Below are 16,310 nucleotides of genomic sequence, written 5' to 3'. Positions count from 1 at the left end.
ACATACTTGGCAGCTGAACGTTATCTTTACATACGTTAACCTCCTAAATAGCTAACGTTAATAGTTGCCACGCTGACTTAGCTTACCTAACGACAATGCTAAATGAGACTAGCCAGCAAGCTAGCGCTAACTTTACAAATCTCCGTGAAATGAGATAAATCACACAGCGGCTACTTACCGGTGAGTTAAACAGCTACAGAAATGTTGACTGGTTTACTTTGATTAGTCTTCCTTGTTTCTTCTGACAGGGCAAGCCGAGTGAACTCTTGCCATTCCCCGTCTTGGCTCTCTCTCTCTCTCTCTCCACTTCGCCGGGCGGTGAACAGCCAGCTCTCTTAGCTAGCTTTGTTGTGCTAGCTGGCCATCTAGCCGGAGTACAACTAACCGTGGCGGGACGAGTCTTCTTCACCGCACACCAGCCCCGCACATAGTCGTATATACGCTCACAGCTGCGTAAATGTCCAAATTAGTCCACTATGTCTTGACGCCTAGATATTTGTCCACACAGGAGGACGAGTATCCCTCTCTCAGCTCTCTCCTCTCAGCCACTCATGCCTTGGTGATGCCGTGGCTCCTCCCCCTTTTTCTGAAGCTCCTGGGGTTTTTTTCCTGAGCGCAGTGCTGCGACGCGTTCATAAAAAATTCCACTGCCTGTCTACTATCTGTTCAAGTGGAGGACAAGCACTAGGGGAATGTTTCTTTTATGATCTATGTGACCCTATGTGCAATACAAACTAGCCTATAAGGCAAAAAAAAACAGAATCTGGTCATTAAAACCATTAGAAATTCCTTTCAAAGAATCAGCTGTGAATCATGCTGCAGCCATATGTGCATGTGCATATTTGCAGTTTTGTTATGCAACCAGCTCAGCAGCGGTTATCAGATTAATTTCATCTGTCTCCAATGTACTGTAATGACAACCGCACGCAGTCTGATGTCAGGACCAACGAGTCAACTGTCCCGTGATTTTCATGCCATAAGACCACAGATGCATTTATCACTGTCAATGGTAAGGTCAAATTGTAACTATCTAAATTTCTAATGCACGAGTTTATAGTATGGTAATGACTTAAATGCAAAGCTGAATAACAAAGCCACATTAACTGACTATCCAATGCTTGATGCAATGATTTCACCCTGACAATTCACAATATCACCACCAGTAAGAGGAGAAGGTTGCTGGTTCAGTGCCCTCCAAAAAATTACATTGCTACAGCTGTCCTCATCACTGCCAAAATACCCTTGGGCACAGTGCCAAACCCCCACTGGGTTAGGGTCTATAGGGGCTGTGTGTGTGTGTGTGTGTGTGTGTGTGTGTGTGATCTACCAGAGACAGTAGGTTCGAGGACCTTGCAGATCACGACTGCCTGTGCAAGATTTTCAGTATGTTAGGTTAGTGGTTCTCACCCTATAGGACCGGGACCCCATAGGGAGTCGCAGGCTAAACAAGCTGAAAAGAGAAAATCATTCTTTGGCTGAACTGTTCTCCACTCTGTATATGCACACATAGGGGTCACAAGTAGGCGACATCGCTTCATTTTAAGGGGTCACAAGCCGCAAAGGTTGAAAACCACTGGATTAGGTCAATATATACAATGTGTAATCTACTAATGTACATATAATTTTTGTAAATGGACATCCATGGACCATCTAGTCCATCTTAAGACACATTAATCAATGTTCCTGTTGTCGGCATATGATAGTGACTAACATGTAAAAGGATCCCACCCACCTGCTAACTCATCCACCTAAAACACAAGACTCTCTTCTGATGAGAATTTAAAAGACATTTCAAGATCTCAGTCCACACAATAAAGCATTACTAGAATGGAGTAATCTTTGGTGTAAAATTATATATATGGTTTAATTTTCAAATGTACAGCTACCCGTGTCCTTGTAAACCATATGCTACTTTCCTCCTGTCCAGTTTGCTTAGACTTTTTTTTTTCTCTTTTACTGGCTATATGCAGTTTAAGTATTGATGATAGCATTTCCAATGCTAAACAAATCAATCATAATGAGATTTTCTTTCATTGATTCCATGTCTGCCAACATCATCACCTCTAATTATTAACTGAGTTATGGAGAAGGAGCACTAAACTGATTCAATTATGCTGTAGACTTAATTAGGGTTGGAGAATTAAGCAAGACATGTCCAGAATATTTCATAAGGCACGTTGTCAACGCAATATACAGATACTAAAGAAGGGTAAAGTTTTGGGAAGCAATGTGAGATTTATAGATAATAATACTTTCTGTAGGTTTTCACTGGGGTCAGTACTACTGGCCATGGCCTAAGAATAAAAAAGAAACTGAAATAAAATGAAAAACACAAAATCATATCAAACCAAAACCATACATCCCACCAGTACATCCATAAACATCAAATATCTATGTATTTAGATTTACATGTACAGTATTTCTCTTCATGAGAGCTTTAATGATAAATGAACTGTTAGTTAGTTTGCAGATCATATATTTCATACACGGCGGTTTCTTTCCTGTTTAGTCGCACAAAAGTCTGGACTTTGCTGGGGCCTGTAAGCTCATGCTTGGTTCTCAGAGTTAAATACACACATCCTAATTATGTAAGGGGTTTAGCTCCGATGGCGGGGGATGATAGCATTAAGGCGATCCTGTTTCAAAGGGCTGGCTAGTTCAGTCTGTACAGCTTACACCAAGATCTACCATCATATCAAAGTTTAAAGTACAACAGCAGTTGAATAAAAAACAGTTAAATCCATCCCAAGAAGAAAAAAACAGAAGACATTTTATGGTCACATAAAATCTTTCTGGAGAATTTGTTGATGGAGAATGCCGGTCCACTGAGAATCCGTAACACCGCGTTCATTCCCTCGCGGTGAAGGCAGCATGTACCGATATCTGTTTATAAATATAACAGCTTTGGCTGGGATTCAGTCAGCGAGGTCATGACGCTGCGTGCTGCACAGCGGTTCAGCAAGGACAAAGCAATGTCAGCATCAGCGAGCAAAGACAGAGATTAATACATCATGAAGTGAAGGCTGTATAATCTATTACTGTGATCTCCCTCTGGATATGACCCAAGCTCCTGTCCTCTCACAGCCTGTTTGGGTGTTAGAAACACAGCAGAGGCAGGAGCAGCCTGCAGAGGTGGGGGGTTCAAAGGCACAGAGACTTATTAATATGCTAATTAGAAATAAAAAGGGACAAAATGTGTATCCCTGAAGAAGAAACGTGAACATTTAGCGACAGATGTTTGTGTGCAGGATCACACAGGAGCATGACACAGCTGAAGCCTATATGTTCATAATTAGATGTAGATTTTGGGGGAAGACAGGAGGACATGCCCCCCTCAGTGTTAGAAGGATGAATTGTCCTCAATGATTATTTATGCATTTATTTAAATGCGTATACTGTATTTCTACTGGCTCTGTGTTTTAAGAAGCACAGCTGAGTTTTATGGGAGCACATTTTGTGGCTGGCTTTGGTCACAATCCAAAACATCCCTTCCCCTTTAAAAAAAAAAAAAATGGAGACCTTCTCCCTGTTGTCTGAAAAACATTTTTAATGCATGAATTTAAAGGCATTTTGACAACAAATTAGACTGCCATGTTTCACATGTTTTTGATCCATTTCCCCTTCAGATCAGAGCTTCAGTTTAACTCTCATACCTGCATGCTTTTCTCCAATAAATTTATATCTTTTGTTTCAATCTTGCTGATGAAGTGAGGGAAAACAAACTTGCATTTAGGCTGCTGCTATGCCCATAGTTCCTTGGTGTGACTTGCAGCCCAGAGTTTGATCAAGAGTGTAGGGCCTTCCTGAAATATTTTACATTTCTTTCAAAACTTTTTCAAAACTGCTTCTGTGACAAATGGTTACATGAGACACACTGGATTAATTGTTTAAGAGCAGAAGACAGTAGAATATCCTGTAAATTTGCATGGGAAAAGAAAGTAGCTGGATGTGTAGCTAGCTCCCTCTATTGGACAATGTCTAAAGTTACAACAAATTACTATCAAGAAGGCAAATTGGACAAATTATGAAGTAAAATGGCAACTAAATTACCTGGTTAAAACCAACTATGTTAACTTTCTATTAGTTCTTACCACAGCAGAAGTGTAACCAATCAATATACCATTGTACCGAAGCTGCAATTTATATGATACAACATTGGCACTATTCTGCTTTTCCTCACCAGAGCCTAAAATAGAGACTACACCAGTAATTTGACCACAGAGATATCATGTTACAGCTGTGATGCTTGCTTTACTATCACTTTACTACTTTAGTAGAGTAGATATTAATACTTTTACCATTATGTCCAATAGTCGTGGAAAGGATTAGACAAGAGCAAGAGACACTGACTGTGCCATTCAGCCTGAAAAGATTTACTGATTTCTGTGATTTCATTTTAAATGGATGATGTTATTCCACAGATCAACATCGTACTTCCAGTGACATTGTATTGGATAAAGCTTTATGTTGATCGTATGCAAGGGAATCATAGATAAAACTTTCTTCAATTAGACTATTTGGTAAAATATTTTTGTTGATGATGGAGATGATGATAAAAGTTATATTTAAGTTAACTCTTACAGTGCATATATACATTTTCAACAGGATGCCAAGACACAGCCACCAGATGGCCTCAATGACACTAATAAGTCTAATAACTTTCATCCACAGTGGTTTCATAAAATTGAATTCATTCTTAAAAATTAAATTAGTGACTTTAGTATTTAGTGAATTTAGATTTCTACCTTATATGTATGAATGCTTGTGGAGAAAGGTCCTTGGAAAACCATAGAAAACCATGAAAATAGAGAAAATTTGAGAGTTGTTACTGTTTACAGAGGAATGAATCAGACAAACTTGGTTTTAAATAATGCTATTTGTGAATTTGAATGTCTAGAGATTAACCTAAGTATAATATGTACTACGTTGTAGTGGCATATAAGAAAACTTGTTGTCCAGTTGTACTTCTCAATCAGGCAACAACTACATGTTCTACACATCTCAGCCCACTAGAAAACGGAAATATCCTGCAGGTGTGTACAAGTAGTGAGTAACATCAGTGCAGGAAGTGGTTTTCTGAGTCTGACAAACCGAGCCTGACAGGAAGTGCAGCATTTCTTTGACAGGAAACTGAACTCAACAGTCAACAGTCCACACGCCCACAGGTATCTAATGGATACTGTCATCCTTTAATGGTGCATTGCTTTACTGTATCATCTGTATCATGGTCTGAATAACAGCCGTGTGCGCAGTTTGCATACAATATTAATGAACTAGAAGTATGGATATAGAGATGAGAAAGACCCCACCACTACCACCATTATGTCACTGTCATTACAATAAGTATACTTGTAAAAATGGGAACATAAATCCTGTTATTTATATTTTTATTATTGCTTTATCGTTAGCTCTATAGTCTACCCTTACACTGCAAAAGGCCAGCAGTTGATACTGTGATGCTGCAGCAACATTAGATGAGAAGTCTTAATCAATTTTTATTAAATAATCAAGATAAATGAAATCAACAAGGGAGGAATGAGGGTGTGAATTGGAGTCGTCTGTCGTTCAAACTCCATAGACGAGAAAGAATCAACGTTTAAATGAGGTCAGAGTGAAAAACCACAAAATCACATACTCTGAAGTTCTCAAAATGACTGGTGAACTAACAGACAGACCTTCTATGAGCTGAAGGAGGAGCTGATAATGGCCCACTGTAAAAAATGCTTGCATGCTTGATGCTTACACCATACACTTAACACCAGTGAGAGATGCATTTGGGGATAAACCCCTATGAAAATACATAAAAAGCAGAAGGGGAAGTGAGGAAGAGGAATCTGAAGTGAAAATGTAAAAATAAAGACTAGGCAAAATGGTGAGATCTCTGAAAATAGGTGAACATCTCGCTGTTGGTGTATGAGGAAGCAGCCAATCATTGAGTGACAGGATTATACAGTATTAGGCGCTACAGCGAAGCAACCACATGCAAAACAGCCAGTCTCATGTTGTTGCCGGATGACATTTTGCAACACAGGAAACAAGAGAGAATCGAGATAGAACCAGCAAAGGCACGGACAACACTGCCATCCTTAACACACAAAAAAATCACAAAGACAGTGTTGCATCAATAGGGAAAAACAGGTGATATCAGTAGAATTTGGAAATTTTTATTTTTTTTGATGCATCCTTGAGAAGTTGAACAAAACCTACAGTTACACACCCTGAAACTTTGAAATGGGCACGGAGGAAAAAGATTCAGAGCCTGCAGCTGAACATCTGCCGAACGAAATGGGGCCAACCGAGAAGGAAAAGGACCCTCCAGCGGAGCATCCTCAGGACCAACCAGCTGAGAACAGCAGCGACCCCCTCAACACATACAAGTGGCACACTGGGTCCAAGGGAACGCTCGATGAGGTGAAAGGAGAAGGAGAAGCGGGAACATCTTCAGCAGCATCAACAATGGATAAGGTTCAGAAGAGCTCCAGCACCAAGTGGAGCAAGATGCAGCACTGGCGCAAAGCCCTGAGTGAAGAACACGGAGACAAGTCTTCATCCACGGGCAAAGGTGGAGAAGCAGCCAAGTCAGATAAGGGAATCCGAAAGAACCCCTTCAGGAGAGCCCTGTCTGAGCCTCCCGGGTCGCTGTTTGCGGCCCTGTCCCCGTCCTCCAGCTCGGCCCAGTCCACCCAGGCGGCTCCAGGCTCAGCTGCTGCAGACGCCTCGGGGGTCTGCTCCTCGGACCCCTCACAGAGAGCAGGTGGGGGGGCGCTCCTCAGAAAGTATTTTAAGACCGTGTCGCAGAAGCTCAAGAGGCCCAAGCTGCAGACCCGAAACAGCACCCCGATATTACCAGGTGAGGCGTCAGAGTGCACTCAGTCACAAAATCTGAGTTTATTCAAGTAAATTCATGCACTACATAGATATATAGGCTATCCTCTCTTATTACTCAATGTCTCAATTATTAGTTTAAGATGATATGATGTAAACTAGTTGCTGCATTTGTGGGTCAGAAGGCGGGATGCCACAGGAATTTGCAAACCCAAATTCTAAATAATTGACTTGATTAATTAAGCAATCCTTTGCCAAACTGGAATGACACTCCCCAGCACGTTATGCATGACCAAAACACAGTAAAATGCATATACCCATTTCTGAAATGTCTGCAAAACCTTTTTCTGTCAGTCAGCAAAATGGTGACCCCATGTGGTTCATGGTATTTTTTCATTTTGAGTGAGGCTTCATTCAGTGATATCATGGGCGGGCTATGTGTGGATTTTCTTAGTAATGAATAACAGCTTTATATCACAAGTAGAGTATAGTATTTCAGTATTTAATAATATATTGGACACATCTAGCAAAAAAACTACCAAAGATAAACCTAAAGTACCAGACCATATAGGCAATATAATTCCTGAAAAATGCAGTCTGATGCAAAATGTTGATAGAAGTGTACATCAAGAAAAAAACTACAGAGAAACCACAGGATGTGCGTAGTTTGTCCTGGTGTGTCATGAGGGGAAAAGAGGAAGATAGCATCAGAGCAACAGCTTTGGCAACTCTAGAAATGGGAGTGGCCTATAGTGCTGCAGGAGATAAGTGCCATCCTGCCACAATTACCAAAAATGAAAAACAAACAAGGGCCAGCATGTGCCTGTAATTATGTTCCTGTAAGACCCATAATTTAACTCACAATACCATTTCTACAGACAGAAATAAATATATTTTACAACATTTAGTTAAATAGTCATTTAGTTGGTGTGGGATAGAGAGCCTGCAGCAGTGTCAATTCTGTGCAGTTCCGTAAGTTGTGTAGAAATGAATAGGAGGATGTTATAATTGTGTGTGTGTGTGTGTGTGTGTGTGTGTGTGTGTGTGTGTGTGTGTGTGTGTGTGTGTACATGCATGCTTGCCTGGTAGGTGTGGGTGAGGTTGAGGCTGCATCAGCTGCCCTCACTGAGCTGCCAAGGCTGCAGTGGGCCCCGCCCCAGGAAGTCCCCTTGTGGGACATCAGCAACTGTGTCCTTGAAGAAGGACACATCCTCATCTCCCCAGAGGAAGAGGTACCAACACAAACATAAACACCCTCCACTCGCCTCTTCCCCTTCATTATCACACAGTGGTGGAGAGGGTACTAAAATATCCTACTCAAGTAGAAGTGTTGTTACTTTGCTCTTGTTTTACTCAAGTAGAAGTAAAAGTACTGGTGTAAAAAGTTCCTGAGTTACTTTTAGAGAAGAGAACAATGTTAGATGTGATCTTTCATATGCAATTCTAAAAGGAAGAGAGTTCAGAGATCGAACTAGATTATTTTAATTGGAAAATTTGGAAATTACAAAATAAAATGCACAAAGTAAAGCAAGATTACTCTTCTCTTTGCTGTCTGACCGTTCACTGCAAATGGCTCCACAATTTGTCAGCTTATGATTGTCCAGTTTCTGATGCTAATGGAGAGCCACAAAATCTGTCCTCTGTAATGGATGTGATTTAAAATGTAGTGAAGCACAATACTTAAGTGAAAAGTACTTAAGTAAAAGCCAAATGTCTGACTTTAAAAAAGACAGGTACACAAAAAAGCTACTCAATTACAGTAATGTGAGTAAATTTAATTAGTTACATCCACATTTGTTATCATAAGACCTGTCATTACACAGCAAGAGCAACAACCACTGTTAACAGTATTATTACACCTGTATCATTAAACTCAATAAAATGCAGAAAGCACTACACTTCAACTGACAACAGTTCACACAGTTCAAAGTGTTGTGAGTCATTATGTTTTGATAGAATAATAAAATGTGCGTGTGTGTATGTGTGTGTGTCTTTCTCAGCCCGTGATGTGGACCCGCAACAGAGTCAGCAGCTGCCTGTCCAACCTGAGCATGCAGAACCTTGTAGATATCGACACAGGTCAATACATCTCTCTCCCTCTCTCTCTCTCTCGCTCTCTCTCTCTCTCTCTCACACACACACACACACACACACACACACACTCACACACCTGAAGTAAGCAAAATGATCACTGGATTAACAGTAAAAACAAAACACCAGGGTTAAGGGGAAGTATGAGCAGCATCATCACAACTACTGACATCAGAGCAGCAGTAAGCATGATTGTGCAGACAGGCACAGAGGAAATAGCTGAGTGTTTATGCGTGCGAGCGGCTGTCAAATAGCTTCCTCTAAGTTTCTGGGGGGAGATAGCATCGCGCCTGGGTGTTCCACTGGTCCAATCGAAACTGCTTAAGAGAGGGGGCATACGTGGGCTCTGTTCTCGTTCACCGTCCGGCTCTGAACATACTGCTCAGAACAAGCTGTCAGGCTCCACCGGAGGTCTGTGGACTGGGTTGGTTAGTTCTGCATTAACGCCAGCATCCATCTCAAGAAGAGAGGAGGACCATGATAAAGGGACAGCTCCACTGCTGCATGAGATCTAAGTAACAAGACTTCCACAAACCTCTGGACTAAATGATGGGATTTAGACGCTGGATTGTATGTGGTGGCACTTTGGGTAAGCAAAGGAGAGTGAAAGTCTGTCTGATGGTATTCTGCATTGTAAACTGTGGCGTCCACATCTTTGACTCCAAAAATATCTTTACCTTATAAACCAAGGGAAGACAGAATGTTACTATGAAGAATCAAATTAGGGTATAAAGCAATGATAGAATGTGTTTTTTCTAATTTCATCCTCTCCATACCTTTAAAAGGTTCTCAGTAATACCAATGTGTTCTAGAGAAGTCTGCATTCAGAAAGGCTGCAGTTCCAGCTGAAAACCACATCCTGTATGGCCTCATTTTACTGTATTTCAAGAACACCTAGATCAATTGATAATTTACTCTACTCTCTCTTGCTACTGATCTCAGTAAAGTTGCAAATTCATGGGGAAGTGTGACATTAATCAAGTGGATAGACTGAGTTACTGCTAATACCAAAGCCTTGTCTAGTTTTTTTAAGCAGTTTTAATTGATATTTTTATGCTTTAATTTTAAGTCTTCATTGGAAATGTAGAAACCAGTATTGGTGGTGGGGTCGGGGCGATGGGGAGACTGTGTTTCCCCTGGAGCTTTGAGAAAGTGGACGCCAACCCAATGAGTAACGACCAAGCATTTGCTCACCCTCCCTCTCAATTGCTCTTACATAAACAGCAAAATGTATACAAAGCATGGATATGTAGATGTGAACGATAGCCTATGTAAGATATGTATCACTGGATGGAAAGAAATCACAGCAAGAAGCCTCAACTGTGGATTTAAATGTAGATTCATGAGCAATGGAATGACCGTTAGTATAACAATAATATAATAAATAACCTGAAAAATGTAAATTTTGTACTTTACTTAGAGTGTAGCCCCGACCACGTGGGCCAGGCAGGTGGGCCTCGACTAAAGAACCAAGATGGCGGTGTGAGGGTGAGTATTACACACACCAGAGATAAGAAACTTCATTGTACTGGCTCTGCATTTCCTGCTGATATGGTGCTTAATTACACTCATACACCATACTTTTGCCCTCCCCTCTCTCTCTCACATCTTTACCCTTAGGCACTGATCAAGCGACGCTTCGAGGACAAGAAGAAGAGGAACAGCACCACCCAAATAAACCGCATTGGACTAGGCAAAGGAAGCAGGTACGGCACTGTTAAGGCACATACTGTATATCTTTTGCATCTGAAGTTGTGAATATCACTGCTTTATTATGAAAGTGAATTGTCTTGTCTTTGACAAATCATATGTCACCCCTCTTATCTTCATCAGTCCAGTTTTTGACTGCCCACATCTTCTTCCCTCTCTGTCTGTTTTCCAGGCTCTATGGTTCCCGGGAGTCTGTGTCTATTCTAGTCAACGCAGGGGGGAGTCTAGATCTGGGTGCAGACACCAGCACCGTCATCAGGCCGGTCCACAGCTCTATTCTGGGGGAGAAGTACTGCTTCGAGGTAGACTTGACCTTTGACTTTTACATTCTATTCTTGTGTAAAATTCAAGTTCACTTGGGAACATCATAAGGTGACCTCCATGGTCTCAAAAACAAATTTCCCCATCCCAGTAACGTTACAGAAATCCCTTTGTTTTCAATTTACTTCACTAGGTGATAAACTCTGAGAATAACCACTGCTTCGGCTGCACCTCAGCCGCCGAGCGGGACCGCTGGATTGAGGACCTGAGGCGGGCCGCCCAGCCCAATAAGGTGAGACGTTTAGAGTTGCACCAAAAAGCACATTGAAAATGCTGCTGCCAAATGATAATGTTAATAAAAAAGAAGAAGAAGAAAAAATTAAGAAATTAAGGAGGTTAATGTTCTTATCACCATATATACAATAGTTAGAAATGCAACCTAGCATGTAAGAAACCATGTACAGTTACAGTAAAAACAGACCAAAAAGGTAACATTTGGAGGCATCACATGAAAGCAGAATTGATGCTTTCTTCTTCAGTACATGACATCCCAATGTCTTGTTATTCATAGGATAACATTGAGCGCACAGAAAACTCCCTCAGTCTGTGGGTGAATGAAGCCAAGGATCTGCCATCCAAACGGCGGTACTACTGTGAGTTACACCTGGACGGGACCCTGTTCGCCCGCACAAGCAGCCGAGCCGTCGGCAAGTCCTCCCACCGCTCCAGCCTGGCAGGAGACGGCTCATCTGGGGCTTCAGGAGGCCTAGGGGGCGGCGGGGGTACGACCGGAGGCTGCCAGCTATTCTGGGGTGAATTCTTCGAGCTGGACAACCTGCCCTCTGTCTCCCAAATCTCCCTGCACCTCTTCCGTGACGCGGACCCCAAGAAAAAGCGTCACTCCCGGGACGAGTTCAGCCTGCACCCCCTGGGCAGCGTGGCCATATCTCTGGCTGACATCCGAGGGAGGACCTATCAGGAGAAGTGGCATCCCATCATCCCATACAAGGCCTCAGGCACAGGGGGGAACAAGGAGCTGCTGGGACCCCAGGCTTCACTCCGCATCAAGGCCCGCTTCCAGAATCTGCAGGTGCTGCCTATGGAGAAATACAAAGAGTTTGCAGAGTTTGTGACGCAGGATTATGTGGAAATGTGCAGGAACCTGGAGCCACTTCTGAATGTGAAGGAAAAGGAAGAGCTGGCAGGAGCGCTGGTCCATGTGCTGCAGAGTATTGGCAAAGCTAAGGTGAATAATGAGTCTCATGTAACCAAATAATTTCATCATAATTATGGTTTACCTTCATATTACGGTCATAGTTACTTGATGATCAATCATGAAGAACCTTTCACACATATATCATGATTAGTATTACGTCATTGATCCCACAGTGGTAAAGTATCACTCAAACAAACTGTGATATAACAATGCTGACAACAAAAAAAGGAAGAATTAGGTATTTTCTTAATGCGTGTTTATGCTTCAGGAGTTCCTCATTGCTTTGGGTGGTGCAGAGGTGGAGCGTCTTGGAGAGAAGGAGGCGCTGATCTTCAGAGAGAACACACTGGCCACCAAAGCCATCGATGAATATATGAAGCTGGTTGGCCAGAAGTACCTCATTGACACACTTGGTAGGGAAACTCAATGGCAGTGGTGCTTCTCTGATGTTGTTTTAGGAACACCTTTTCTTGTCTTTGCAGCTTATGCACCTTTAAGCTATAGTTACTGCAATGACTCCAGTTTGTCAGTTTTTCTTTGATATCAGCTGGTGCTTTGTGTTTTCATAAAATACTGTGTTTTCTGGCTCACTGCAGGAGACTTCATCACCCGTCTGTACGCCTCAGTGGAGAGCTGTGAAGTTGACCCTCGTAAATGCGCCGCCTCCGAGCTGGCAAACAACCAGAAGCACTTGAGGGAGAGCTGCGAGGAAGCGGTGCAGAAGATCACTGAGATGCATGGGTGAGATAAGAGAGCTCACCATATAGAAGACATGAAATGATATAAAGATTAGATAGGCTGGTGAAAATGGAAATTCATTGAGCTGATGCTTGAAATCTTTCTTGCCTCCAGATCCTTCCCCGAAGAGCTGAACAGGATCTTCTCCAGCTGGGTGGAGCTGTGTGAAGACCAGGGCCGGCTGGAGATTGGCCAGCGTCTCATCTCTGCTTCCCTCTTCCTTCGCTTCTTATGTCCTGCTATCCTCAGCCCGTCTCTGTTTGGTCTGACACAGCCGTACCCAGAGCCAACCACCCTGCGCACCCTCACCCTGACTGCCAAAGTCATCCAGAACCTGGCCAACTTCACCCAGTGAGTGGCTTTTTTTTATGTATCTGTGCAGCAAAGTAAACGTGCTAGACATACTTGAATGTGTGATCTTGTACATGAGCAAAACATCTGTGCTGTGATGGGAGAAACATTTGCATGACTGGAGAAAAAAAAATGCATTCCAGGAGTTAGGGAAACAAAATTTGCTCAGATTTCCTGAAGTTGCTTTAAAGTGATGTTGAACTTTGGTAGTTCAACACCGAAATTCTTCCGACCAGATTTCAGTGTTAGACTTGTTCAAACTGAAAGAAAGCGATTCACTTAAAAACATTTCAGCAGATTTTTATATATATGTTGGCTGAATCTGCTTTGTTCACGTTTATTTATGTGCTAGAAGTGTGATTTTCAGACCTGTTTCACCATACAATGGCAGTGAATGGAGGGAGGAAAAAAACGCAATTCTCCAATCGTCTCTACCAGAGCAAAAGATAACAGAGAATCGCCGATTTTGGGGTTATATCATGTCCAGGAAGCTACACAACCCAAGGTACTACCAAAGTTCAACATCACTTTAATAAATGAAATCTTTTCCCCCTGCTTCAGGTTTGGAGATAAGGAGGAGTACATGCTCTTTATGAACGACTTCTTGCAGCAGCACTGGGAAGGAATGAGGGGTTTTCTACAAGCTGTGTCCAATCCAGACACCGAGTTCCCAATGACTTCCTTTGACGGCTACGTAGACCTGCCTCTGCGCCTGGCTGTGCTGCACGGCCTGCTGGTCGACATCATTTGCCGGAAGGAACAGGTGGGAGCAAAAAACAATGATATGCCCAGTTTGGTTGGCAGTTAACTTACTGTATATCTCAGAGTTACATCACAGCGGGGTCCTCTGATCAGTGTCTTTCAGTGGCTTCCAAGTCCAGGTTGAAATCAAAGGGAGATTGTGCCTTTTCACTCTCTGGAACTGCCTCGCCCTAAATATTAAAACTACAGAAACAGTTACAGGTTTTAAGAAGCTTTTAAAAACCCATCTCTATCATAGGCACTTTATTTTGTAATGTTCTATTTGTGTCTTTGTGGGGTTTTTTCCTGCATTTTATCATTTTTATCTCTTTCTCTTTTACATTTTTTGATTTTGACCTGAACAGCACCTTGTAACATTGGTTTTGAAAGGTGCTATATATATAAAGTTTACTCGCTTACTTACATGGGGACTATTTGGCACTTGACCGCCATGAAAACCAGCATATAAACTACTCACCAAAATCGGATGCAGCTGGGTCCGTTGTCATTTTGCATTTCTATTCTTGGTTTACACTAAAATTAGAATTTGAAAAAAAAAGTCTAGATCTCCACTATGTTCTCCTCTATCAATAAAAATGCTATTTGGCAAAATTATGTTCTAAAACGCTGGACCCACAGTCAGTTGAAAATCACAGTAGTGGGATCTGTTGTGGAATCTGTTCACGAACGTGTTAAATGTAAGTTTTAAGGCTATTTTCGTGGCCTCAATCAAATGAATTGGAAGTAAAAATCTGAACGCTACAAACTCGTCCAGCTGCATCCGACAGAGGTGGAAAGTAACTAAGTACAATTACTCGAATACAGTACAATTTTGAGGTACTTGTACTTTACTTGAGTATTACCATTTTATGCTACTTTATACTTCTACTCCACTACATTTCAGAGGGAAATATTGTACTTTTTACTCCACTACCTTGATTTGATAACTTAAGTTACTAGTTACTTTGCAGATTCAGATTATTAATACAAAATATAATCAACTAATAAATTGTGATGTATTATTATAGATTACTGTAAGCTACCCAGCAATATATAAAGTAGTGGAAATCAGCCCCACCTTTTCCAGCTGCAACATTAAAGTGATGCTTACACATTAATGCATCAATAATTATAATTCAATTCAATAATATAATATATACTGTATTATTCTGAAATGGGCCATTCTGCATAATGAGTACTTTTACTTTTGTTGCTTTAAGTACATTTTGATGCTAATACCTTTGTACTTTTACTTAAGTAACATTTTGAATGCAGGACTTTTACTTGTAACAGAGTATTTTTATACTGTGGTACTTCTACTTTTACTTAAGTAAAAGATCTGAGTACTTCTTCCACCACTGGCATCCGATCTAGGTGATTAGTTTATATTATGGTTTTCATCAAGTGCCGACTAACCTCCATGTTAAAACTAAGTGGAATATTGCTTTAACTCCAAATGAGAGTGAAGAGGTTGGTAAACTACCTGCTCTAACATGCATCTTGTCTCTTCCTCAGGACACAGTGGACAAGCTGCACCCTCTGCCGTCCATTCTCAACCAGATCACAGAGTCTCTGGGTCCTGAAGCCCCTCGGATTGCAGTCAGCAGGTAAGTCGAAGGCCTGTGTTTCTGTGCAGCCTGTCTTGTGTGACTTGGCATTTTCCTCTATGACATAAATTGTACTTCTTCATCCCGATACCTTGTGATTGTATTACAAACTTGAACATGGCGGTGTTACATGCGACTGAAGCAGCCTCTTCATTGCAGCCACATGGGACAAAGCAAGCCAACATATGTCCCTCCTAAAGACTTGGGCAAGTACAGTCCGCACCAGTCTTCACTCCAGCAGCTTCCTGTGGATCCCAAAGGCCTAAAAGACGGGTATGATACATGATAGGTGATGGGTGTATTATCGGATTCGACCGATATGGGTTTTTGAAGTTCGGGACCAATGCTAATAATTTGTGCCGATGATCAATATCTTTAAATCTGACCTTTTTCATGCCAAAACAAGTAGTCAGTGTTTCCCCAAGAATTGTATTCTTGGCAGGGTGGAAAAGCCTGTAAAATAACATTTAGACCATCATGGGACACTAAAACTCTCCACAAGGACAGAGGAGAGTTTCAGAGTTTCAGGTTGACCCCTCGGGGTCAACCTGAAACTCTGAAATTAATTTACCGTAATTCAATGTCTAAATGATTAAATATGCAAAGAAAATAAAATGTCACTGCAGGTTTTCCCCTTATGTAGCTGTAGTCGGAGAGGACGACACTGACTGGATGATATTCTAAATTTAATAAAAGGCCAATATCGACCCAAAATATCTACCCCAAATGTGTATTCATACATACATATGTGTGTTGTATATGTGTGTAGG

At 41.6% G+C, this 16,310-nt stretch overlaps 2 protein-coding genes across 4 annotated transcripts in view; one reads left to right on the top strand and one right to left on the bottom strand.

Moving 5' to 3' along the window:
* LOC139657999 (SEC14-like protein 1) overlaps positions 1 to 523 on the bottom strand; it is a 37,467-nt gene extending 36,944 nt beyond the window's left edge. The window contains exon 1 of the mRNA XM_071536001.1: positions 179 to 523. The gene's annotated coding sequence lies outside the window, so the exon portion shown is untranslated. The remainder of the gene's footprint in view (positions 1 to 178) is intronic.
* Positions 524 to 5,804: 5,281 nt separating this feature from the next.
* On the top strand, positions 5,805 to 16,259 carry rasal3 (RAS protein activator like 3). 3 transcript variants are annotated; one of them, XM_071535999.1, is made up of 15 exons: positions 5,805 to 6,850; positions 7,915 to 8,057; positions 8,826 to 8,904; positions 10,337 to 10,404; positions 10,537 to 10,622; positions 10,799 to 10,928; positions 11,081 to 11,179; positions 11,459 to 11,594; positions 11,682 to 12,133; positions 12,372 to 12,516; positions 12,700 to 12,844; positions 12,956 to 13,192; positions 13,754 to 13,955; positions 15,449 to 15,540; positions 15,700 to 16,259. In XM_071535999.1, exons 1-15 carry the CDS (start codon positions 6,232 to 6,234, stop codon positions 15,824 to 15,826), a joined length of 2,760 nt encoding a protein of 919 aa, XP_071392100.1. In that variant the 5' UTR covers positions 5,805 to 6,231; the 3' UTR covers positions 15,827 to 16,259. The 3 variants fall into 3 exon arrangements, with proteins under 3 accessions (XP_071392100.1, XP_071392099.1, XP_071392101.1); XM_071535998.1 differs by having other exon boundaries at positions 11,459 to 12,133; XM_071536000.1 differs by lacking the exons at positions 5,805 to 6,850; positions 7,915 to 8,057; positions 8,826 to 8,904 and adding an exon at positions 8,969 to 9,505 and having other exon boundaries at positions 11,459 to 12,133.
* The last annotated feature ends 51 nt before the right edge of the window (positions 16,260 to 16,310 follow it).

The sequence above is a fragment of the Centroberyx affinis genome, unplaced genomic scaffold, assembly GCF_046629955.1.
Source record: "Centroberyx affinis isolate AG114_WGS23_722 - 3 ecotype Tasmania unplaced genomic scaffold, CSIRO-AGI_Caff_v1 ptg002812l_1, whole genome shotgun sequence".
NCBI classification, from domain to species: domain Eukaryota; kingdom Metazoa; phylum Chordata; class Actinopteri; order Beryciformes; family Berycidae; genus Centroberyx; species Centroberyx affinis.
This window is presented reverse-complemented; position numbering and strand designations above follow the sequence as displayed.